This window comes from Trachypithecus francoisi, unplaced genomic scaffold (assembly GCF_009764315.1).
Source record: "Trachypithecus francoisi isolate TF-2019V2 unplaced genomic scaffold, Tfra_2.0 Lachesis_group9, whole genome shotgun sequence".
NCBI lineage: Eukaryota > Metazoa > Chordata > Mammalia > Primates > Cercopithecidae > Trachypithecus > Trachypithecus francoisi.
Window position 1 is genome coordinate 20081477 of NW_022681474.1, and position 26580 is coordinate 20108056.

Sequence of the window (26580 nt, forward strand, 5' to 3'; positions counted from 1 at the left end):
TCTTTGCTTTTACAAAGTTGCTTATTTGATAGCCAAACAGATGAAATAATACTTTTTCCTATAGTATATATTTAGCATAATCTGGACTATGATAGCATAAAATTGGTCAAGGGGGCTTATATCAGATAGTAACATCGTCTTACTAAATTCACTTCAAATTATTTATTTGGTCACGCCTGCGTACGGTGATCAGCAACTCTATGGAAATTTTAAATAAACGGTAAACCAGGCCCCGGAACCTACTTTCACTTCTTCCCTAGGCTCTATGTACATTCAGCTCCATCCCAAGAGCAGTTTCACTGCCACTAGCTCCTGTCTTTTTGCACATCATAAGATCACAGGAAACAAACCACGGATATGCCAGAACATTCCTGGCAGTTTGTACATTGTGTTTCACAGACCCTATGCTGAAAACAATGAGCAAGCTTTGAGATTACAAATGATCTTCCTAACAATTTTAGAGACGCGAGTTTTGACTTCCTGCCTGCAGGAAGGAAGTGACAGTTGGAAGTGTGGAGAACAGGTGTTCCCTTGAACAGAATGATATCTTCTGCTTACTAAAATAAAAAACACTGCATCAACACTTGTACATGGAAGTGAACTCTAACCACAAGACTCAGTCTTTTCACCACGGATCCAGCTTCAGAAACCCAAATCTGTTTCCTACCAGGAAGTTGTTAAACCCAGCATTAAAGAGCAAACTAAGGCGCAGAGTTCCTCGAATCAGTACTGGGTTAATCCAAGTAAAGAATCTGGGTGGTTTGAAAATGTCCCCTTCCATGTCTTTCCAGTTACCACAGTGCAACTGCATGGCACACTCATCAGAGGACTTAGAAGGGCAGGAATCAGGACTGGAGTAAACAGGTCCCAGCTGAAGGGTAGGTAGGTGATCTTAAACCCTCTTTCATCTCCCGTTGTCTCTGTCTGCAAGTCAGGGGTCTGGGATTATTTCCTCCCGGTGGCTTAGTGTTGGCATAATAGCTTTCTTTTTCTTTGCCAAGCTCACTAGTTGCTCTATCCCTCATGAAGGAACATTCACTGCCTCCTGATCCTTTCTGTAAAATTCAGGCAAATGACACCTCAAAAGGGCTGAAGACTCTGAAATAATTGAAGGCTATGCCTAGGGTCAGACAAATACCAGACAGTCCTCTCCAGTCTCCTTCATTAATGGTGCAAACCCATTAGGGCGTGTGCATTTTCTGAGGGCCCACAGATCGGAGAAGGCTGGGGAAATATTGTAGCATTCACATCTATGAAGCTATGGTGAAGGCTTGGAAAGGGTCATAGTCTTTTTCAACAGGCATCACGAGATGAATCAATTCTGCAATCCACGGGGACTTTGTCTTTTCTCTTTTACCTTGAGACCCCAAGGAGTCAGGCTATGGAGAAAGAGATCTGGTAGCTTTATTTGGAGCCAAGCATTGCATGGGTAAGGAGGAGCGAGAGAGGAAATTGAAGCCTGTAGACTGAGTGAGTAGATTGAATTGAGACTATAGAACATGATTTCTCCTTCTGAAATGTCAGTGTGGGAGACAGCTGACTCTCCCTTGGCATAAAAAAAGAGTTAGCCATGATCAAATCCCTGCACATTTCTTCTGCTGCCTACGTCTCTCTCTCTCTTTTTTTTTTCTCTGCCGCATTCTTGTTTCTTTAAATTTTTTTTTCTAATTTTTATTCATAACGCATCACTTCTCTCTCTCTTTTTGAGTTGGGAGGAGGACAGGGTCTCACTCTGTTGCCCAGGTTTAGAGTGCGGTGGCACAGTCATAGCTCAACCTCCTAGTTTCAAGCGATCCTTCCTCTTCAGCCTCGTGAGTAGCTGGGAATACAGGTGTGCACCTCTATGCCCAGACAATTTTTGTATTTTTCATAGAGATAGGGTTTTGCCATGTTGGCCAGGTTGGTCTCAAACTCCTGGGCTCAAGTGATCTGCCCACATCAGCCTCCCAAAGTGCTGGGATTACAGGCATGAGCCACTGTGCCTGGCCGCCTTCACTTCTCTTATACTTCATTTGTGCTTTCCTTTTTTCCAGGAATACATATTAACGGACTGTTCTGCGCTTGCCACTGTGCTGAGAAATGAGGATACACAGATGAAAAGCAGATGCTCTCTGCCTTCCAGGAGCTCAGGGTTTTGTAGGGGACCCAGTGTGTAAGTGAATGATACAAGAACATTTTATCATTTGTCCTACCCTACAAGCATCTGAAAGATGTTTTGAGGCTGGGCACAGTGACTCATGCCTGTAATCCCAGCACTTTGGGAGGCCAAGGCAGGTGGATCACTTGAGGTCAGGAGTTCAAGACCAACCTAGCCAACATGGCAAAACCCCATCTCTAGTAAAGTATAAAAATTAGCTGGGCATAGTGATGGATGTCTATAATCCTAGCTACTAAGGAGGCTGAGGCAGGAGAATCGCTTGAACCTGGGAGGCGAAGGTTGCAGTGAGCCGAGATTGCACCACTCCACTCCAGCCTGGGTGACAGAGCAAGACTCTGTCTCAAAAAAAAAGGTGTTTTGAGAAAGGAGGGAAGACTTAATTCTGCTTGGAAAATGAGAGTTAGGAAAGGTTGCACAGAGGAGCAGAAGAGAAAACAAGTGTCTGTGGAAGGATGAAGCTTCCCTTTTCAGGCTTTTCCTATGAAAGCAGGAGAGGACAATCCAATTCTACCCAAAGGCCCAGCCAGAAAACAGTGGTTCAAGCCTGTCTGCTGTCTTCTGCTTGCCTCTCGACTGTTTCACTGCTCTTAAGTACTACCATTAAAAGAATAATTGAAGGGCAGTTTGATTATTTGGCTTCTTTTTTTTTTTTTTTTTTTTTTTTGAGACGGAGTCTCGCTCTGTTGCCCAGCCTGGAGTGAAATGGCGCAATCTCGGCTCACTGCAAGCTCCGCATCCCGGGTACACACCAGATTATTTGGCTTCTGTAAAGTAAGGGAAAGCAAACTGGTGGAGGAAAGATTAAAAAAAAAGAAAAGCACAAAGTTGTTATTAAACTCCCTCCACCCCAGTTCACCCATTCTCCAGGGACAGCGCTATGAACAGTTTGACGAGTATCTTCCTGGATTTTAAAATTTACGTAGAAACCTACAACTACAATATTTGAAAGCAAAAAGATTGTACCATTCATGTTGTTAGACATAGCATCTACAACTTGCTTCTCTCTCCCATCCTCTTCCCTGTCTTACTACATCGTAAACATTCTTAGAACTACTTTTCCTTGAAAAAAATCATTATTATTTTTAGAGACAGGGTTTTGCTCTGTTACCGCAGGCTAGAATGTAGTTGCTGTTCACAGGTGCAATCAATGCACTGCAGTCTTGAACCCCTGGGCTCAAGCAATCCTCCCACCCGAATAGCTGCGACTACAGGTGCATGTCACAATGCCTGGCTAATTTTTAATTTTTTTTTTTTTTTTTTGTAGAGACGGGGTTTTGCCATGTTGCCCAAGCTTGTCTCAAACTCCTGGCCTCAAGCAATCCTCTCACCTTGGCCTCCCATAATGCTAGGATTGTAGGTGTGAGTCACTGCACCCAGCCAGAACAATTTTTCAAAGGAAATTTTATTACACTATACAGAGAAAATTGCTGTAGCGGTATATAGCTACCTCTTTGAGTCAACAGAAGGAGCGATACAAAGCTTACCTCCTCTGAGAAGCCTTCTCTGATTAATTCCGAGTTTTTTCCATCCTTTCTCCTATATTTTCTGGTGATTTTCCATGGGGTTTCTGAATGGTATTTGGCCTCTGCTCATAAACACACTCCTTTGTCTTATTCTCAAGCCCTTTCTCTTGCAAAGAACAAAGACCACCTTTTGTAAGGACACATGTGAGCTGGAAGGTTCAACAACTCAGGGCCCTGTAAAGACTCGTCTTCCTTGGTACGATTGCTTCTCCCTGTTGATCTGTCCTAGCCTTCTCACTCCCAGGTTCCTTGCTCAACTCACTCTTCTATTCCCTCACCGCCTGGCTTCTATTTGTTCATTCATCAGATAGAATTGACAACATGCCACGAGTGGAGGTTCCAGCCCGTAGAGTTTGGCTTGCTCTAATTCTGACTCAAACACATGACCTTCTTTTGCTCCACTTAACAAATTCTCCCCATGTTTCTGAGTTCAAATTCCTAAGGGTGAGAATCCAATTGACCTGGTTTGTGCCAGGCTACACTTAGATGGCTGGACACTCTATGGCCCAGGACCCATTCATTCAAGAAGATGTGGCTGGAAAAGGGAGATGAGGGAGATGGACTGTGGGTAGGTCACCCTTCCCAGCCCTAACTTGCCCAGTGTATTTACTCCAACAACGTCCTCGGGTCTTTGCAGGGCACTTGTGTTAAATTCCTAAGCAGAGTGTGAGTTAACAGGGACGGCCAGGATCTGCACGCAGGAGGTGTTCAAAGGACAATGTGGACACACTCAACTGTTTCTTTACATGGAGTTGGGCTCGTGGCGGGCAGAAAGCGAGAATCACAGCCTTTCTCCTAAAGAAACCACAGCCAGTGACCAGAGCATTCCAGGAGGTAGAAAACACTGGTCACAGGTCACGTCACATGAATGCTAACACTCTTGGGGTCATCTTTAAAGGTAAAGGTGACCGGAAGCAGTGGCTCACGCCTGTAATCCCAGCACTTTGCGGATCACTCGAGGCCAGGAGTTTGAGACCAGCCTGGCTAATAGGAGGAAACCTCGTCTCTACTAAAAATACAAAAATTAGCCAGGTGTGGTGGTGGGTGCTTGAAGTCCCAGCTATTAGGGAGACTGAGGCAGGAGAATCACTTGAACCCAGGAGACAGAGGTTGCAGTGAGCCGAGATCATACCACTGCACTCCAGCCTGGGCGACAGAGCGAGACTCTGTCTCAAAAAATTAAAAAATAAAGGTGGAGGAAGATTATGAACCAGAGGAAAGTGACAGGTGAGAAATAGAAAGCTAGTGTCAGTTTTAAATTCTCATAAATGGAAATAAAAATTGAGCATTCAAAATGGAATTATAGTCAAGAGACTTCTTTCTCAAGAGTCAAGCTATTCAATAACTCTCTTCAAGTGCTCAATAATTCCTATTCATACACAAAATGTATAGCAGATGTTATGATTCAACAGAGCGCTAGTAACTCAAGATGGAGTGTTAGGAGGTTAAAATATAATTCATATCTAGTATCATTTAAATAGGCATTTTCATCAGGAATGATACTGACCATTGATGACAATGGTAAGTTATTAGAAGTAGTTGGCAATTGGGTGCAGTGGCTCACACCTGTAATCCCAGCACTTTGGGAGGCCGAGGCAGATGGATCACCTGAGGTCAGGAGTTCAAGACCAGCCTGGGCAACAGAGCAAAACCCCGTCTCTACTAAAAATACAAAAATTAGCCAGGCGTGGTGGCGCACGTCTGAAGTCCCAGCTACTTGGGAGGCTAAGTCAGGAGAATCGCTTGAACCCAGGAGGCGGAGGTTGCAGTGAGCTGAGATCATGCCATTGCACTCCAGCCTGGGTGACAGAGTGAGACTCTACCTCAAAAAAAAAAAAAGAAGTAGTTGACCACAGAACTGCTGCTCAGATGGGCCTCCACCCCATCCTGTCATATTTTATCACTGTTCTTCCAAATGTCTTCTTTGGCTTGAAAGAATTTCTGCTAAACTTCAATGGGTTCAAAATCCAGGTTCAAATAAAATAACTAGATGGCTTGAAGAACCAGCTGACTAATTGTCTGGCAGTGGGAGGACAGAAAGCGTCAATCCTCAGAGCCACACCAGGAGCCTCTGACGCACCCTGGAACTCCAGCAGCCCAGGGCCCCTTCTGCCAGGGACCTTGAGAGAGAGAAGCCTAGAGAAATACGGGTCTGCATCAGTGTGACAGTAGGCACAGGGAAGGCCACAGAAGGGACAGGGCTCAATGTCTGCTGGTGTGACGCCCCCTTCATCACTCCTGCTCCATTTGTGTTAGCTGGGGGGCTCTTACCTCTAGCCCAGGCTCCTCTCTGGTTCCCAGTTGGCCTCCTGCCTCCAGGGTAGCACTGCTCTGTCCTTTCTCCACATCAGCATCGAGCCTCCTTTCCAGATGACCAAAGGACTGCTGTGTTCAGAAAACTTTGCTTTTTCACTGCTGGCTACACCCCCCGCCCCCCACAAATCCTTAATGGGACACGATATTCTTACAGCAACCTATTTTGTTGCTGCTGTTCTGAGGTAGGGTCTCGCTCTGTTGCTCAGGCTGGAGTGCTGTGGCACGATCACAGTTCACTGCAACTTCAACCTCCCAGGCTCAAGCAGTCCTCCCACCTTAACCTCCAGAGTCACTGAGACCATAGGCATGTGACCCTGTGCCTGGCTAATTTTTTGTATTTTTTGTAGAGAACATGTTTTACCATGTTGCCCAGGCTGGTCTCAAACTCCTGGCCTCCTCAAGCTATCAACCCACCTTGGCCTCCTAAAGTGCTGGGGTTACAGGTATGAGCCACCCCACCTGGCCCCCCAAACTATTTTTCTAACATTGCCTCCTCCTGTTTCCTGCTGTGCCACACCAGATTCTCACTCACCACTGCAGCCTCCTTGGCTGTGTCTGAAATGTCACGGACACCACAGTGCCCCTGTCTATCCTGACCATGTTTGTGTGCCCATCCTTTTCCCACAACCCAAAGGTGAAGCAAGGTGAAGTTCACCTGTGTCTCTGTAGCACTTCGTTTACAGTCTTCTGACCTCCGTTATTTTTGTTGTGGTTCCTCAGTTTATCTCCTCCATTGGACCTCAGGCACTTTCAGAACAGGAACTTCTGTCATTCATTCATCTTCATACCCTAACACATACTAAAATGCTCATTGTAAGTGCTCAAATATGGTTTTCTTTTTTTTTTTGAGGAGGTGTCTTGCTCTGTCACCCAGACTGGAGTGCAGTGGCATGATCTCGGCTCATTGCAACCTCAGCCTCCTAGGTTGAAGTGATTCTCCTGCCTCAGCCTCCCAAGTAGCTGGGATTACAGGTATGCACCACCACACCTGTCTATTTTTTTTTTTTTTTTGTACAGATGGGGTTTCACCATGTTGGTCAGGCTGATCTCGAACTCCTGACCTCAGGTGATCTGCCTGCCTCAGCCTCCCAGAGTGTTGGGATTACAGGCATGAGCCACTGTGTCTGGCCTTAATTTTTGTATTTTTTAGTAGAGACAGGATTTCACCATGTTGGCCAGGCTGGTCTTGAACTCCTGACCTCAGGTGATCTGCCCCCTTCGGCCTCCCAAAGTGCTGGGATTACAGGTGTGAGCCACCGTGCCCGGTCTTAAGTATGTTTTTCGAAGGAAGGATATTCATGGAGACAATTGTCATCCTTTAAATATTTGATATGCGTTTAAGCCAGTCACAGATAGCTGTTAGTGTGTAAATCCTGATAACAGGCTTCTAATGTCCCCATTTCATTTTGCTGGGCAGCAAAACAAAAATAGCATTAATTTGTGTTATATGGCAACTAATGCACAATAATGAATGGATATCTTAAGTATTAGGGAGGATCCTGGTTAGAAAGTTGATAAAGTGAATTTAAACTCCCTTTTCAAGCACTTGAAAGGGAGGAGTGGTTTTCCAAGATGAAGACTTAGGTTTGAATATCTCCCTTTGCCTGAATTTGCTTTTATGTGAAAATAGAGAGTTGGATTCTATCTATTCCCCTTTAACTCTAAAATTATATTATTCCAGCAGTTTTACTTAACACGAGTTGACTATTACACAAATGGTTTTGTGCTAATATTAGCAATAAACACCTTTTTAAAACCCTGCTTTTACCCATGCTCCGAGGCATGCTCTAAAGTTCATTTGACTTCTAATAATGGATGTGCAAATATATTGAGTGATCACTTCCACAGTGGCCCTGTTCCTTTAAGAGACCATGGTTGTTAAGTTAGGAGATCATTGAACCATGTGAGGGTCAATAAAAGAATAAAAAGTCACTGGTTAGCGATCCGAGGACAAGGAACTTGATCCCAGTTCAGTATCTGTGGGTCCGTATGCTGCCCACAGTCAAAGAGGGAGTCCCAGGTCCTTGGCAGCTTGCCTTTCCTCGGGATGGCTTCTGGAAGGCTCATTAAGTTCGTGGTTTTTGAGCTCCTAGAGTTTGCCGCTTTCTCCATCCCCACACTCGTGATCATGGAACAGTTTGCCACCGCCTACCAGCGAGCAATGGCTAGATCTGACAACACACCCTACTGGCTGATCGTCTCCTGTTCTATTGCCTATGTTGCGTTAGTGACTCTACTGATCTGGGTTCCTGTAAAAGTTCTCCTGCACAAGAATCGTTATATTTACAGAAAAATTAAAGGATGGTAAGTAAAAGAATTTTTTTTTTTTGATATGGAGTTTTGCTGTGTCACCTAGGCTGGAGTACAGTAGGGCAATCTTGGCTCACTGCAACCTCCACCTCCCCGGTTCAAGTGATTCTCCTGCCTCAGCCTCCTGAGTAGCTGGGATTATAGTCGCGCACCACCACGCCCAGCTTATTTTTGTATTTTTAATAGAGATGGGTTTTCGCCATGTTGGTCAGGCTGGTCTTGAACTCCTGACCTCAAGTGATCTGCCTGCCTCAGGCTCCCAAAGTGCTAGGGTTACAGGAGTGAGCCACCATGCCTGGCCCATAAAAGAATTCTTTAGTAGGGAATCCCTGTGATGCTTTCAAAGATACGTTTGTTTGTTTGTTGTTTGTTTTAACTTTTATTTTAAGTTCAGGGGCACAAGCGGAGGTTTGTTACATAGGTTAACTTGTGTCATTAGGGGTTTGTTTGCACAGATTCTTTCCCAGGCATGCACTACCATGCTCAGCTAATTTTTGTACTTTTAGTAGAGATGGGGTTTCCATGTTGGCCAGGCTGGTCTCGAACTCCTGACTTCAAATGATCCACCCACCTCGGCCTACCAAAGTGCTAGGATTACAGGAGTGAGCCACCATGCCCAGCCCATAAAAGAATTCTTTAGCAGGGAATCCCCATGATACTTTCAAAGATATGTTTGTTTGTTTGTCTGTTAACTTTTAACTAAGTGCAGGTTGGTTACATAGGTAAACTTATGTCATGGGGGTTTGCTGTACAGATTATTTCATCACCCAGGTAGTAAGCCTAGTACCTATCAGTTGTTTTTCCTGATCCTCTCCCTTCTCCCACCATTCACCCTCTGAAAGGCTCTGGTGTGTGTTGTTCCCCTCTGTGTGTGCATGTGTTCTCATCATTTAGCTCCCACTTATACATGACAACATGGGGTATTTGGTTTTCTGTTCCTGCATTAGTTTGCTAAAGATAATGGCCTCCAGCTCCATCCATGTCCCTGCAAAGGACGTGATCTTGTTCTTTTTCATGGTTGCATAGTATTCGATGGAGTATATATACCACATTTTCTTTATCCATTCTTCTATCACTGATGAACATTTAGGTCGATTTCATGTCTTTGCCATTGTGAATAGTACTGCAACAAATGTACAGGTGCATCTATCTGTATAATAGAATGATTTATATTTCTTTGGGTATATACACAGTACTGAAATTGCTGGGTCAAATGGTATTTCTGTCTTTAGGTCTTTGAGGAATCACTACACTGTCTTCCACAATGGTTACAGTAATTTAGACTCCCACTAACAGTGTATAAGTATTGCTGAAAGGTATGTTCTAACATACTGTGGGTAAGGATGTGAGCAGAGCATAAGGATAGAATGTGACATTAATGGGAGACTACAATTACTGCTTCTGTAAATGTATGGATATTATGGTATCTTCTAAAATTTTTCTACAGTCATTTATACTGAGTGATAATAGCACTTGAGATGGGTTAGTAAGACTGGAGTTTATGCCAGTTCGTGCTATTCTCAGTAGTAAATGTTGGACCTAATTCTCCTGTACACTAGACTACATAAACTCATCAGAGTGAGCTTACACAAGTCATAATCAGAAGATGGTAATGTAGAATTTTAGTTTTGCATAAAACTGAAAGTAAGTCTATTTTTAATTATTGACATTGCATTTTGCAGGCCTAAGGCATACTTTGACCATTAACTAAGATTTTTAAAACAACTGGTTCCTTTAGATTTACTGGTTCCTTTTTATTTACTTATTTATTTATTTTGAGACAGGATGTGGCTCTGTTGCCCAGGTTGGAGTGCAATGGCTTGATCATTGCTCACTGCAGCCTCGACATCCCCAGGGGGCTCAGGTGATCCTCCCAACTTGACCTCCTGAGTAGCTGGGACTGCAGGTGTGCCACCTGCACTTGGCTAATTTTTGTTTGTTTGTTTTTTATAAAGATGAGGTTTTGCCGTGTTGCTCAGACTGGTTCCAAACTCCTGGGCTCGTCCTGGTCTCCCAAAGTGCTGAGATTACAGGCATGAGCCACCAAAGCTGGCCTACTTAGACTTTAAAAATAAATAATTTACTATGTTAGTAAATTCTATTGCCCTTGTAGGGGAGGAAAGTACTTCAATAACAATACAGAGATATTTTAAATAAATCAGGATGTAATGTTGATTTAACTAGCAGATTAGCTAATGGGTGTACTGATCCACATTAAGAGTATTGAGAACAAAACAGTCTCTGATATCAATGTGTTTTTCCTTTTAGATCTTCAGATCTGATTCTTACTCATCTTGGACGTCTCTGTTTTCTTTGATAAGTTAATTTTTCTTTCATACTGATGTTTTATTTATTTATTTATTTATTTGACAGAGTTTCACTCTTATTGTCCAGGCTGCAGTGCAGCGGCACAATCTCAGCTCACTGCAACCTCTGCCTCCTGGGTTCAAGCAATTCTCCTGCCTCAGCCTCCTGAGTAGCTGGGATTACAGGGGTCTGCCACCACTCCTGACTTATTTTATTTTATTTTATTTTTATTTTTAGTACAGACAGGGTTTCACCATGTTGGCCACGGTGGCCTTGAACTCCTGACCTCAGGTGATCCGCCTGCCTCAGCCTCCCAAAGTGCTGGGATAACAGGCGTGAGCCACTGCGCCCGGCTGATATTTTATTTTGAAAGCGAACAACATAGAACACATGTGAAAAGTGAGGCACTGGGAATTTGCACATATGCAAGGGCAGAAATGTAAGAATAATGGACTCTGCAAGAGAGCTAGAAATACCATTGCTGAGGCTGGGAGGATGCTGACGGAGAGTTGACATGTGAAGTTCATGGTGCTCTCTTTAGGTACAAATCCTGGATGTGGCCGCTTCTGGGAACTTCGCCAGGAGACTTTCATTTCCCCGCGAGCAGGGGTCTTAAGGGGTTTCCAGAAATAAAGCATTTTGTTGTTGGCACTGCTTTTATCAGCAGGGTTTAGGGGCTTTCCAAACCTTGACTAGAGCCCCAGGGTCACCAAAGAGGTAGCTTAGAGCTGGGCTTGACCCTCCACCTCTCACACCCTGTAGGGATGGCTTTGATCATCCAAGACTCCTGGCTGGGTTGGAATTTTTAAAGGAATGGTGGAAAGTTCAACTGACAACAGGAATAAACCAATGGGAAACTGGCCCGCCACGGCCCAGGAAGAAGCTCTTGGGTTTTTTTGTGTTTTGATTTTTTGTTTTCACATTGACTCAGATCTCTAGGATTCTAGATTCTGAATGTCATTTAGGCAGCAAACCTTCACAGATAACTTACTGTTGTTATTAGGCTATAATTGATTCTTTACAGGTCATTGATTATGTGCATGTAAGTACTGATATGAAGTGGCACAGAAATATGTACTTCATAGGCCAGGTGCAGTGGCTTGCAACTGTAATCCCAACACTTTGGGAGGTCAAGGTGGGAGGATTGATTGAAGCCCAGAGTTAGAGACCAGCCTGGGCAACATAGTGAGACCTCGACTCTACAAAACATTACAGAATCAGCAGGACGTGGTGGTGCATGCTTGTAGTCCCAGCTATTCAAGAGGATGGCTTGAGCCCAGGAGTTTGAGCCTACAGTGATCTATGGTTGTGCCACTCACTGCACTCCAGCCTGGGTGACAGACTGAGACCCCCAACTCTGAAAAACAAAGAGAGAAATATCTGCTTCACCTTATAAAGTAGCCTTTTTTTTTTTGAGATGGAGTCTAGCTCTGTTGCTCAGGCTGGAGTGCAGAAGAGCGATCTCGTCTCACCGCAACCTCTGCCTCCCAGGTTCACACAACTCTCTTGCCTCAGGCTCCTGAGTAGCGGTGATTACAGGTGTGCACGACCACACCCGAGTAATTTGTTTATTTGTTTGTTTTTGTGTTTTAGAGACAGGTTTTCCCCCATGTTGGCCAGGCTGGTCTTGAACTCCTGACCTCAAGTGATCTGCCTGCCTCAGCCTCCCAAAGTGCTGGGATTACAGGCATGAGCCACTGTGCCCGGCCTAGAGTAGAATGTTTATGAGTTTATCGTTATTATTCCCAAGAGAAAATTGCCGATCAGAGAGGTTCAGCAACTCTCCCGAAGTCAGTGAGCTAGAGAGAGTGGAAGAGGCAGACTTTGGACCTAGGTCTATCTGACTCCATAATGGATACTTCTAGCCACTGTCCCAGACTGCCTCTTTGAAGGACAAGGTCTCATTCTCCTGGGGCAATTGAGATTAAGGAACAGAGTAGGCTTTCGTTTTTGCCCCTCAGTGCACGTGGTATATTAGTCACCTCTGGTGTCTGCTCAGATTTCATTTCGTACATCTGTCTCAGGTACCTTCCCTGTGCTAAAGTGTTTTGTCATAACTATATCTCTCAGTGATTTCTTTTGGGAAATACACTTCCAGTGTTTAGTTTCTGTTTGCGGGTGTGGCTGGCTACACGTGTTTTAAATAGTGTTTAGACAGTGGACAGGTTATCTGTAATTTCAGTGAAACTGAAACTGTTTCCTTCTGGCCACATTCGTGAGCATTATCATATACTTATCTTTTAATGGCACAGAAGAGAAGCAATAGCTACTGAGCACTGTTCTAGGAGCTTTACAACTTCTGTGCTATTGAGTTTGAACTTTACAACAACTCAGTGAAGTGTAGACGCTAGAGTTCTCATTTTACAGACAAAGACACTGGAACTTGAAGTAATTAACTTTGTCAATTGATAAAGCTAGCAGGTGGAGCCAGGCATGGTAGCTCATGCCTATAATTCCAAGGCTTTGAGAGGCTGAGGTGTGAGGATCGCTTGAGCGCAGGAGTTCAAGACCAGCCTAGGCAGTGTAGTGAGACCCTATCTCTACAAAGAAATTAAAAAATTAACCAGGCATGGTGGTGCGTGCCTGTAGTCTCAGTTGCTCTGGGAGCTAAAGGGGAGGATCACTTGAGCCCGGGACATTAAGGCTGCAGTGTGTTGAGATCATGCCACTGCACTCTAGCCTGGGTAACAGAGGAAAACCCTGTCTCAAAAAAAAAAAAAAAAAAGCTACATAATGGGGGAGCTAGGATTTGTGAGCCTGGGTCTGTCTAATTCCATGCAATTTTCTCTATCTCATGCAACTTTCTCTATCTCATGCAACTTTCTTTTCCTTTATTTTTTCTGACTTTGAATGCCAAGTGTGTTTCAAGAGAAATGCAATGTGTTTTGTTTGTTTGTTTGTTTGTTTGTGTTTTTTGAGACGGAGTCTCAATCTGTTGCCCAGGCTGGAGTGCAGTGTCATGATCTCAGCTCACTGCAACCTCCACCTCCGGGGTTCAAGCTGTTGTCTCATCTCAGCCTCCCGAGTAACTGGGATTATAGGTGTGTGCCACCATGCCTGGCTAATTTTTTTACTTTTAGTAGAGACAGAGTTTCACCATGTTGGCCAGGCTGGTCTCCAACTCCTGACCTCAAGTGATCCACCCACTTTGGTCTCCCAGAGTGCTGGGATTACAGGCGTGAGCCGCCACGTCCAGCCAGAAAATGCAATGCTTTTAATGTCATTAACATATATTTCACCCAGAGGTGTATTTGGCTCTTATAATACATGGGGTAATATATGGAGTGTCATATCTTGATTGCTACATGAAGATAATGCAAAAATAATTGCTACTAGAGAAAGTTAAGGATTGAGCATATGAAGTATTTTTGAGGAATAGTCAAATAGTTGTTTATGAGCAATTTCATAGACCCTGAACATTCATGATTTGATGTTGATAAGGCTTATCTGAGAGCTTCCCTGAAGGTCCAGGCTGGTGTCATGAGCCCTGTGAGGCTGGTCTTCAGGAGGGAGTGAGTCATCAGTCAGCAAAGGGTGTGCCCAGGAATAGATGTAAAAGAAAACTGGCCTGGATTCAAATCCTAGCTTTGACATTGACCGTGAAACCTTATGTGAGTTATTTGAATGTAATCATGTTAAATCTCCAGAATGACTCTGAAAAGTGGTAGAAGTGACAATAAAACTGAAGGAAAATATGTGCTGTCAGTAATATTCCTCAATTTTGGAGAATTTTGCAGGTTTCTTTTATTCTTTGAGAAGAATGAACACCAATAGGGTGAGATCATTAGTATCTCAGACATGTTTTACATTCACAGAGTTATTATGTTTTATTTTATGTCATATTTATGTTTTATTGTGTTACATTTTTCATTTCATTTTCTCACTAGGCCTTCATGTCAGTGTTGTAAAGTTGACCAAGCAGACATAATTCCCATTTTGTGAGGGAGGAAACAATTTCAGAGAGCTTAAAGTGTACTGGAGGCTGAACTTTAATCCAGTACTTTCCCTTCTCTCATTAACACTTCCTGATTTTTCTGGAATTATGGCTCCATTCTAGGGATGCCTGCCAAAATTCATAATCAACGAGGGAGATGCTTGGGGGAATGAAGAAAGCTATTTATATACACACCAAACTGTGTATTCCAGGAAATAAGAGGGTTCTTTTCCTGGAATATCAGTAAATCTGTGATAACACTGAGCTAGATACAAGGCTAGCCTGAAACGGGAGCAGATCTTCATTGAGAAGGTACATTGGCAGCAGGATAATCCTAGAATATTTGTGGAGATTCCCAGACTGTCTTGGGACCTAGAACTATATTTCGGGCATTCGTTTGAGTCCTTTGGAGTATGATTAATTCAGACTATGAACATGTCAGGAATCCTGGGCAGGGCAAGTTTGAAAGACCTGACCATTTTGAGCAACATTTTACCCGGCTTAAGTTTTTGATATATTCCATGAGATTTTGCTGTTGATCTGCTTTAGGTAGTGGTGGTGGTGATCATAGTAGTAGTAGCTGTTGTAGTTGCAGTAAAGTAAGAACAAATATTTATTGAGCAAGTGCTATGTATCAAGCATAATTTTAAACACATTGTCTGTGTTATTTTAGTTGATTTTCTAATCTTGATATGCAAGAACAATGATAGTCTCTGCTTTATAAATGAGGAAATTGAGGCACAGGAGTTAGAAGATCACAGAGCCAATGAGTAGTTGAGCCAGGACTGCCCCAAGGGAGCCTTGAGCACCTTATTGCTCCGCATTGGCCCCTACAACTGAGACACACAGCATTAGTGACATCTGTGCACTCCTGGACACACAGGCTAACCTGAAGGAAATGCAGCTCACTTTTCAGCACCTCTGAGAGATCATTAATTGGTAAGACCCCATTAACTACACACTGCTGCTTACCAGTTTACTTCTCAGAACATTCCAGTTTCTGTTAGTGAATCTATTATCTATCGTGTTTAACATTTTCTCATAGATTTATTGGCTATTTGTATTTTCTAAAAATCATGTATTTTTGTCCTTGATCTCTTTTTCTGTTGGTATGTCCTTGTTTTTCCTACAGATTTATGAGTTCTATAAACATTAAGGATGTTCATTTGTTTTAATTGCACAAGATCATCAAGCAATAAGGATGTTGAATTTGATGTAGCATACATTTCAGAGTTATCATTAGTCTTTTAATTTTACTTTCGTGTTTTTGATATGGAGAATTTTTATTTTTCACAGAGTTTAAGCTATCCATATTTCCTTTACAGTTTGGTCTTGGGCATTATACATGAAAAAGATCAATAATTTTGTCATAGTTGACTCCAGGCTTTATCTTCCTTGCCCTACTAAATCCAGTGTATTAGTCTGTTCTCATGCTGGTAATAAAGACATACCTGAGACTGGGTAATTTATAAAGGAAAGAAGTTTGATGGACTCACAGTTCCATATCACTGGGGAGGCCTCAGAATAATGGCTGAAGGCAAATAAGGAACAAAGTCATGTCTTACATGGCAGCAGGCAAGAGTGCACGTGCAGGGGAACTCCCCTTTATAAAACTGTCAGATCCGTAAGACTTATTCACTATCACAAGAACAGCACAGGAAAGACCCACCCCATGATTCAATTACCTCCGACCAGGTCCCTCCCATGACATATGGGAATTCTGGGAGCTACAATTCAAGATGAGATTTGGGTGGAGACCCAGTCAAGCCATATCACACAGTAAACCAGCAGGAGTATATTTACTTTTTCTTTTCTCTCCTCATCCTGTGCAGGAAGTCACCACATTGTGGTAATTCTTCCTCTTCCTCTGTCTTGCATCAGCTCCTTGTTCTCCATGACTGTTTCTCTCATCCCAGTTAGGCCCTTATTTCCAGACCATCAAAACTTCAGTTTCTGATGTGGTCCCCCAAATTTTCATATATTCAAATCCAGTGTCAGACCTGATTTGTCCTGATCATTTCTGTTCAAGGAAAAATGAAGACCATTTCATTAACTAACGCTTGGACTCTGGCAACCTTCACCCACTGGTCTTCCTACCTTTTGCTTCTTTTCTCCCCACGCGTTCCCTCCCAATCCTTGTCAATAGGGTAATTCTCTTCTTAAAAAAAGTTTTCTGGGCCAGGCATGCTGGTTCACACCTGTAATCCTAGCACTTTGGAAGGCCAAGGTAGGTAGACCACTTGAGGTCTGGAGTTCAAGACCAGCCTGACCAACATGGTGGAACCCCATCTCTACTAAAAAATACAAAAGTTAACTGGGTGTGGTGGCGTGCGCCTGTAGTCCCAGCTACTCAGGAGGTTGAGGCAGGAGAATCACTTGAACCCGGGAGGCAGAGTTTGCAGTGAGCCGAGATTATACCACTGTACTCCAGTCTGGGCAACAGAGTAAGACTATGTCTCAAAAAAAAAAAAAAAAAGAAGAAATTTTCTGTATCTCAGCCCCACCCCTTAAAAATCTCCTCTTCCCCTTGCTTGTAAATCAAATATTGACATTATTCCACAGCATCCTGGAGCTGGGCAAACTCTTAGTGTTCATCTACAAAATGATTTCTCACAATGCAAATACCTCTGATTCTACAGAGAACTCACTACTTTCTGTGGCTCTGTATAGTACAGCCTTCCTTATTCTCTTATGTTGAAACGCAACCTATCACTAGGTAGCTCTCTTTCCCATCCACTTTGTAGACTTCGCCTCCTCTGTCCTTTCTTTCTCCATGGCCAGGAGCTGTGCCCGTCACTGCCTATTCCCCATTTCTATGTTTTTTGAGCACTCCCATCAGCTTGCATAATGTAAACTGCCCCTTGTAGGATGACAGCTCCCCAAATTGTGTCTCCAGGGGTGACTTCTCTGAGCTTACTGTATCTGTATTAAATTTTTGCAACATTTGAAGGCAGTGACATCATTCTGCCATCTCAACCACGCCACATCTGAGTCTGCTAAGTTTTCTCTTCTCCAATGGGCAGAGTTCCATCAGCCATTCCTATCCCATGATTTCTCGACCTTTGACTCTTTTGAAAGTCTCCTTGGGATGCTGGCTGGATTTTTAATGCCTGGATATTATCTTAGTGACACGCTGATATCCTCTTGATGCAGCTACTGACTTCATGTATTGATATAATGCTATTAGCTTCCACTGCAATTATGTCACCTATTTCATAACAGAGTGTATGATTGACTAAACCTAGTTTTACTAGAAATCCTCCAGGTTAATAGTGATCCATGAGTCTGCTCTATGGTTTGTTTAATAGGTCTACATTTACCTATCTGAATTTCATATATATATATATATATATATATATATATATATGACAAAACCTAAATATATATATTTATATATATAAAAGACAAAATCTAAATATATGTATTTATAAATATATGTAATGAAACCTAAATATATATAGGTATATTTAGATATATATGTGTGTGTGTATATATATAAAAGAAATTCAGATAGGTAAATGTATATCTATATATATTTAGGTTTCATTATATATATATATATTTGTAAATATATATATTTAGGTTTTTGTCGAGACAGGGTCTTGCTCTGTCACCCATGTTGGAGTGCAGTGGCATGATCATAGCTCACTGTAGCCTCAACCTCCCAGGCTCAAGTGATCCTCCCATCTCAGCCACCTGAGTAGCTGGGACTACAGGTGTGCACCACCACACCTGACTAATTTTTAAATTTCTTGTAGAGACAGGATTTGCTAGGTTGCCCAGCTGCTCTCGAACTCCCGGACTCAGGCAATCCACTTGCCTCGGCCTCCCAAAGTGCTTGGATTACAGACATGAGCCACCATGCCCAGCCTCCCTACCCGAATTCTTCATGTTAGCCAGCATTATTTCCAGGCTACTGCAGGTACATGCCTTTGTTCTCAGGTACTGCCTCCATCCTCAGGGACTCTGTAGTCCACTGTGGAGTCTAGATAGTTGTACATGAAAAAACTAGAAAGTGATATAAACCACTGTACAACAAATCACCAAATTTTATGTGGCCCACCACTAGTCCTTTATTATCCCAGAGAAGAGCATCATCAAAACTTAGTAGTGACTGGGCACAGCCTTGGAAGGCTGAGGCAAGAAGATTGCTTGAGACCAGGAGTTTGAGACCAGCCTGGGCAACATAGCAAGACCCTGTCTCTACAGGAAATTTTTAAAAAATTAAAATTACCTGGGCATGGTGATGCATGACTGTAGTCTCCATTACTTGGGAGGCTGAGGTGGGAGGATCACTTGAGGCCAGGAGTTTGAAACCAGCTTCAGCAACATAGCAAGACCCTGTCTTTCTATTAAAAAAAGAAAACAACAGCAACAACAACAACAACAACAAAAACAAACCCTCAATACTGACAGTAAGGGAGATGTCTTTTTTGATCCATCCTTCCTACCTGTCCCTTTCCACCCTGCCCCATCAACCCACCACAGTGCCTTGAACTCAGCAGCTTTTTAGTACATGTGGTTTATGGACTCAGGTTTATTAGAAAAGCACTATGTTTTGGAGTAATCAGAGAGTGTCTCGTAAGGAAAGCTTGATTTGCACTGAGCTTGGAAAGCTGGGTGTGGGAGGGCATCCAGAGGAGGAGGGTGAATATGAGGAATGAGTTGACATAGTGAATTATTTAAGGGGTAGGAAAAGACCTACTTGCTTAGAAAGGAGCGAGTGGTGAGAAATGGGTTGGCAGCATTGCAGAGTGGTTCGGGCTGTGAGTTTTGGAGTTCACAAGACCTAGATTAGAATTCATCTTTCACTTCCCAGCCATGGGATCTTGGGCAAATTAATTCAGCCTTCAACATCAGTTTCATTGCTGTAGCATTGATACCTCACTCAGAGGGTTGTTGTGGGGTTGTCATTGGTAAAATTCTTTCCTGTAGCGCTTAGCCTGGGGTATAATATGAGCTCACTGAGTTGTAGTAAAGAGCTGAGCGTTATTATATGCTGGAACGTTAATACTAGATTTTGGAAAGCCTTGAAAGATGGGCACGGAAATTTTAACTTCATGAGTTTGGTAAAAGGATTTATGTTTCTGAGCAGACAGTCATTTCCCAAGTTCTCATCTGATCCTTTCCACCCACCATGCTTCCTCTATGAAAAATCTCAGGGCCAGAATGCTTGCTGCACAAACAAGAATTTTTAACCCAACGTGGCTGAGCTTACTTAGTTCATCCTTAATGGGTCCCATTCCTAGGAGGGTCCTTCTCGTTGCCAGTTTATTATGATGCACACAGAGGTCTACGGGCAGTACCCTAACTCAGTCTTTCATGTGGAAATTACACCATGCCCACGTGTCCTTTTCTTTTCTTTTTTTTTTTTTTTTTGAGACGGAGTCTCGCTCTGTCACCCAGACTGGAGTGCAGCGGCCGGATCTCAGCTCACTGCAAGCTCCGCCTCCCGGGTTCACGCCATTCTCCTGCCTCAGCCTCCCGAGTAGCTGGGACTACAGGCGCCCGCCACCTCGCCCAGCTAGTTTTTTGTATTTTTTAATAGAGACAGGGTTTCACCGTGTTAGCCAGGATGGTCTCTATCTCCTGACCTCGTGATCCGCCCGTCTCGGCCTCCCAAAGTGCTGGGATTACAGGCTTGAGTCACTGCGCCCGGCCACGTGTCCTTTTCTTTAGCCAGTCCTACTATGGTCGCAAACTTGCATTCTTTGCAGCATGAAGAGTCTTTCAAAGAAGTGTCTGTGATATTTCTAACCTAAATCCTATTACTTGTAGTAGCTTCCTAGGACTGCTGTAACAAAGTATCACAAACTTGGTGGCTTAAGCAACAGAAATTTGTTTCAAATTCTGAAATACCTAAAAGTTCTGAAGGTGAGAAGTCTAAAATCAAGGTGACGGCAGGTTGGTTCCTTGTGAGAGATGTAAGGAAGGCTCTGTTCATGCCCCTCTCCTGGCTGCTGGTAGTTGCTGGCAATCTTTGGTGTTCCTTGATCTGTAGATGCATCACTCTGATGTGTGCCTTCATCTTCACATGGCATTCTTCCTATGTTTCCTCACTTAGTCTTCCCCACCTGCATGTCTGTTTTCAGATTTCCACCCCCGCTTTCTTTTTTTTCTTTTTTGGGACGGGATCTCACTCTGTCTCCCAGGCTGGAGTGCAATGGCACGATCTTGGCTCACCTCAACCTCCGCCTCCCAGATTCAAGCAATTCTCTTGCCTCAGCCTCCCGAGTAGCTGGGACTACAGGCGCGTGCCCCCATGCCCAGCTAATTTTTGTATTTTTAGTAGAGAAGGGATTTCACCATGTTGGCAAGGATGGTCTCAATCTCTTGACTTTGTGATCTGCCCACCTTGGCCTCCAAAAGTCCTGGAATTACAGGCATGAGGCACCACGCCTGGTCCCAGATTTTCCCTTTTTAAAAAGACACCAGTCATATTGGATACGAGTCTCCCCTTATGCCCCATTTTCACTTGATGACCTCTATAAACACCCAATTTACAAATAAGGTCACATTCGGAGATACTGGGGATTGGGACTTAAACATGTCTGTTTTGGGGTATATAATTCAACCCGTAGGATTTCACTCTCTGACCCTCCCAAAATTCATGTTCTTTTGGTGTGCAAAATAGACTCATTCATCTCAACACCTCCAAAAGTCCTAATCATCCCAGCATCAATTCTAAGTCCCAAATCTCAACTACACATCATCAACTCAAAATCCCAAACCTTTCCCTCTAAATCATCCCAACAAGTTATAGGCAAGACGTGGGATATGATTCCTCCTGGGTCAGAGTTTCTTTCCATCTGCAAACCTGTGAAGCTGGACAAAAAGCTACTTGCTTCCCACATGCAATGGTGGAGCAGGATAGACATTACCATTCCGAAAGGGAGAATTTGGAAGAGAAAGAGGAGTCATGGGTCCCATGCAAGTTCAAAAGCTAGGAAGGAAAATCCCATTAGCTTTTAAGGTTTAAAAATAATCCTCTGTGTCTTGTTGCTGATTCCTCTGAGCCCATCATCCAGGCCTGTGAGGGTAGCGGCCCCAACCCCTCAGCCTTGGATGGTCATGGCTCTGCCCTATGGATTTAAGTTGAGCACCTCTGGGTTTGTGGTTGTAGCACCAGTCTCCCTGGCTTTGGAACCACTGTCAAAGTCATTTTTTTCTTTTCTGAAAGATAACGCATTTGCAGCCAAATAGCTCTATCAACCCATTTGCTCCCTAGAGTCCTAGAAGTCCAACAGCGTTTCTTCATTTCATCTTATCTCTGCCACCTTCAGTCCAGGCCAGCAGTACTTCTGCTGAGATGGTTGACTGGATTCACAAACCACAACCTTGGTGTTCTCTTCCAAACTTGCTTTCTTATCATTTGCAATATGGATAGCCTGAGAATTTGCCAAATCTTCAAGTTCTAATTCCTTTTTGCTTAAAAATTCCTTTTTCAATTTATCTCACTTCCTTCACTCGCATTTTATTGTAAATAGCAGGGAGGAAACAGGCTGTGCCTTCAACACTTTACTTAGAAACATCCTCAGCTAAATATCTCAGTTCATTACTTGCAAGTTCTACTTTCTATCCAGCAGAGCACAGTATAGCCAAATTTTCTGCCATTTCATAGAAAGGATCACCTTTCCTCCAGTTTGCTATAATATGTTCCTCATTTCCATGTTAAACCTCACCAGAAGTACCTTAGCATTCATATTTCTAACAATACTCTGTTCATGACTATGTATCTACTCTCTAAGATGCTAAAAGTTTTCTCTATATCCCTCCTTTTTTCTTTCTGAGCCCTCACTAGAATGTCCTTTAACACCTGTGTTTCTACCAACAGTCTCTTCAAGGCAATCTAGGCTTTTTCTATCATGCATCTCACAACTCGTCCAGTCTCTACTCATTACTCAATTCCAAAGCCATTTCTACATCTTTAGGTGTTTGTTACAGCAGCATTCCACATTCCAGTCACAAAATTAGTGTAAGTTTCCTAGAAATGCCATAACAAAGTACCACCAACTGGATGGCTTGAACAACAGAAATTTATTGCCTCAAAATTCCAGAGGTGAAAACGCTGAGATCAAGATATTGGTAGGATTGCTTCTTTCTGAGGGCTATGAGAAAGAATTTGTTCCCTGTCTTTCTCCTTGCTTCTGGTGTGTTTTTGGCAATCTTTGATGTTCCTTGGCTTGTAAATGCATCACTCTGATTTCTGCCTCCATCATCACATGGTACATCATGGGTTTCTTCACATAGTCTTCCCTCTGTGCAACTCTGTCACCAAATTTCCCCATTTTTATAAGAACACCAGTCATGTTGGATTAGGACCCACCTTAATGATCTTATTTTAACTTGATTATCTTCATAAAGATCTTATTTCCAAATAAGATCACATTCTGAAGTACTGGAATTTGGGATTTCAACATATCTTTTTGAGGAGACACCATTTGATCCATAATACTCAATAAATGATAAGCATATCCAGCTGGGCATGGTGGCTCATGCCTGTAATCCCAGCACTTTGGGAGGCCGAGGCAGGTGGATCATGAGGTCAGGAGTTTGAGACCAGCCTGACCAACATGGTGAAACCCTGCCTCTACTAAAAATACAAAAATTAACTGGGCGTGGTGACATGCACCTGTAATCCCAGCTACTCAGGAGGCTGAGGCAGGAGAATCGCTTGAACCTGAGAGGCAGAGGTTGCAGTGAGCCAAGATCAGCCACTGCACTCCAGCCTGGATGGCAGAGCGAGACTCCATCTCAAAATATATATATATATTTTGTGTATATATATATATAATGTATATATATGTGTGTGTGTGTATGTGTGTGTGTATGTGTGTGTGTGTGTGTATATATATATATGTATAAGCATATCCTAGTCAAGATTTTCAAACACAGGTTAATGTAACTTCTGGTTAAATAAAACATAAACTTGGGTTGTTATTTAATTACTAATGAGTCCATTCATTTAGTATTTATTGAATTCCTACTATGTGTTGGACATTCTCTAGCATCATGAAGTTCTTGAACTTGGATGAGAAACAATTTACATTATTTCTTTCATTAACCTCTAATTGAAAGCTACCAATCTTTTGTGATGTGGATGTTGGTAACAAACCACAGTAGTATTAGTAGGACGTGTAACTTTATTACATAGAGCTTTTCAGACCGTAGATCACAGATCTTTTCATACGACACAACAGTTGTAGGAGAGACTTCAGTATATGGTTTATGATCTTCACTATCTTGAAATCATGAGTGATTACAATTTTTACTAGATCTTAAGTACTCCTTTTTTTTTTTTTTTTTTTTTTTTTTGAGACAGAGTCTGGCTCTGTCATCCAGGCTAGAGTGCAGTGGTGTGATCTTGGCTTGCTCCAACCTCTGACTCCTAAGGTTCAAGAGATTCTCCTGCCTCAGCCTCCAAAGTAGCTGTGACTACAGATACACACCACCACATTTGGCTAATTTTTGTATTTTTTTTTTGTAGAGACGAGGATTTGTTGTGTTGCCCAGGCTGATCTCAAAATCCTGGGCTTAAGTGATCCACCCACCTTGGCCTCCCAAAGTGGTGGAATTATAGGCATGAGCCACCAGGCCTGGCCTACTCCAAAGAAAATTTAAAAAGACATGTTCACTGGGCACGGTGGCTCAAGCCTGTAATCCCAGCACTTTGGGAGGCCGAGACGGGTGGATCACGAGGTCAGGAGATCGAGACCATCCTGGTCTACACGGTGAAACCCCGTCTCTACTAAAAAATACAAAAAATTAGCCGGGCGAGATGGCGGGCGCCTGTAGTCCCAGCTACTCGGGAGGCTGAGGCAGGAGAATGGTGTAAACCCGGGAGGCGGAGCTTGCAGTGAGCCGAGATCGCGCCACTGCACTCCAGCCTGGGCGAGAGAGCGAGACTCCGTCTCAAAAAAAAAAAAAAAAAAAGACATGTTCATAGATAGACACATATATTGTTATGAGGTTAATGAAAGAAATGATGTAAATTGTTTCTCATCCAAGTTTAAACTTTAAAAAGAATCTGGATTACTACATAATTCTTTAAAAAAGAACCATAAATTGTATATAATTTTTAATGAAAGACTTTAGGTAATTTTTAAAATTTGGATAATTTCAATATAATTGATTTATCTTCTAAAAATCTGTGTATTTCATTTTACTCATTTAAAAATGTTGTCCTGGGAAGGGTTCATAGGATTCACTAGACTCTCAGAAATTTCATCGCACAAAAATGGTTCAGAAACGTAATTCTGGATGCTGGAAATAAAGTAGCAAATAAGTCAGATACGGTCCCTGCTTCCACAGAACTTACCTCAGGGGATGAGGAAAGAGGAAGATGACAAACAATAAACAAAGAATCAGCAGATTTCTAGGTAGTCATAAGGGCTATGTATACAACTGGTGTGTGTGTGCATGTGTGTGTGTGTGTGTGTGTGTGTGCGCCTGTATGTGTTTCCTATACTATATATGAGAGTAGAAGCAATAAGAGAAACCACATCATGTACAGCATGTAGGCTAGGGTAATAAGATTCAATTTGATTCTAATCACATTGTGTGTTCATCAAAGATTTTTAAAAATGGTGATTAAAAAACATATAATATAAAATTTACTATCTTAATCATTTTAAGGGTACGGTTCAGTGGCATTAAGTACATTCACAATGTTGTGTGACCATTGCCACCATCCATCCACGAAACCCTTTTCATCTTGCAAAACTAAAGCTTTATACCCATTAACGAATAACCTCCTTCCTTTCCCCAACGTTGGAGAGCAGTGACAAGATGTGTTTTACATTTTAAAAGCATGATTTCATTAAAAAAAAATGAAGACAATGTTTTTGCTATGCAAGAATAGAACCACCAACAGGAAACCAGTTAGGAAATATGGCAGATGAGAGGTGACAGTGGATGAACTACGGTGTTGGCAGAAAAGGAGTTTGAAATGGACTTTGGCAGTAAATCAGACAGGATTAGATGATAGACTGGAACAAGTAAGGAGGAGGACTTGGGCTCTGTTTCGGACATGGTAAGTCTGAGTTGTGTCTTTGCCATCCAAGTGGAAGTGTCTAATAATTGGGTAGACAAGTCAGAGTTCAGGAAAAATGCCAGAATATGTTGTGCCATCCTGGGCAAATGAGTGGGATATGAAGCCTGGATGAGATAATCCAGGAAGATAATATAGACAAAGAAAAGGTCTGGGAATAGTCTCTGGGGCATTGTCATCGTTTAGAGGTCAAGTTGAGAAGAAGAGATCTTTTTTTTTTTTTTTTTTTTTTTTTTGAGACGGAGTCTCGCTCTGTCACCCAGGCTGGAGTGCAGTGGCCGGATCTCAGCTCACTGCAAGCTCCGCCTCCGGGTTTACGCCATTCTCCTGCCTCAGCCTCCGAGTAGCTGGGACTACAGGCGCCCGCCATCTCGCCGGCTAATTTTTGTATTTTTTTAGTAGAGACGGGGTTTCACCGTGTTAGCCAGGATGGTCTCGATCTCCTGACCTCGTGATCCACCCGTCTCGGCCTCCCAAAGTGCTGGGATTACAGGCTTGAGCCACCGCGCCCGGCGAGAAGAAGAGATCTTTATGAGTGACTTGTTCAATCTTACTTAGAGAACTTAGTGTTGTAGAAACTTGGATCTCAGCTCAGACAAACAGAGAAAGCTACCAGTTGAAAATTCCATCAGACTAGTCTTAGCCAGGTTGTACTAGGTCTGGCCATGAGAGAGGGGTAATCTCATCTTCTAATTTATATTTACACCTAGGACGTCTAAGATGGCGCTGGGATGGGGTAGGCAAGACAGCACCAAAGAGAAATTGTTCTCTATTATTTTATTCTTTATAATTTCAACTTGTATTTTAGATTCGGGGGTACGTGTGCACGTTTGTTGCACTGGTATGTTGCTTAATGTTGTAGTCTGGGGTGTGACTGATCCCGCCACCCAGGTAGTGAGAATAGTACCCAATAGGTAATTTTTCAACCCTTGCCCCCTTTCCACTCTCCCCTCTGTGATGGTCCGCAGTGTCTATTCCCATC

The 26580-nt window shown here is 42.9% G+C and overlaps 1 protein-coding gene and 1 long non-coding RNA gene across 2 annotated transcripts in view; one reads left to right on the forward strand and one right to left on the reverse strand.

Moving 5' to 3' along the window:
- Window positions 1-2816: 2816 nt before the first annotated feature.
- On the reverse strand, window positions 2817-6439 carry LOC117081997. The gene is made up of 3 exons (XR_004436409.1): window positions 6150-6439; window positions 5953-6066; window positions 2817-2922 (listed from the first exon to the last, which is right to left on the reverse strand). It is a non-coding gene; the product is annotated as an uncharacterized LOC117081997 (long non-coding RNA).
- An 817-nt stretch (window positions 6440-7256) lies between these two features.
- Window positions 7257-26580, forward strand: part of TMEM236 (transmembrane protein 236) — a 46387-nt gene continuing 27063 nt past the window's right edge. Inside the window, exon 1 of the mRNA XM_033208429.1 lies at window positions 7257-8301. Coding sequence (XP_033064320.1) covers window positions 8045-8301 — 257 coding nt within the window. The 5' untranslated portion in view covers window positions 7257-8044. The remainder of the gene's footprint in view (window positions 8302-26580) is intronic.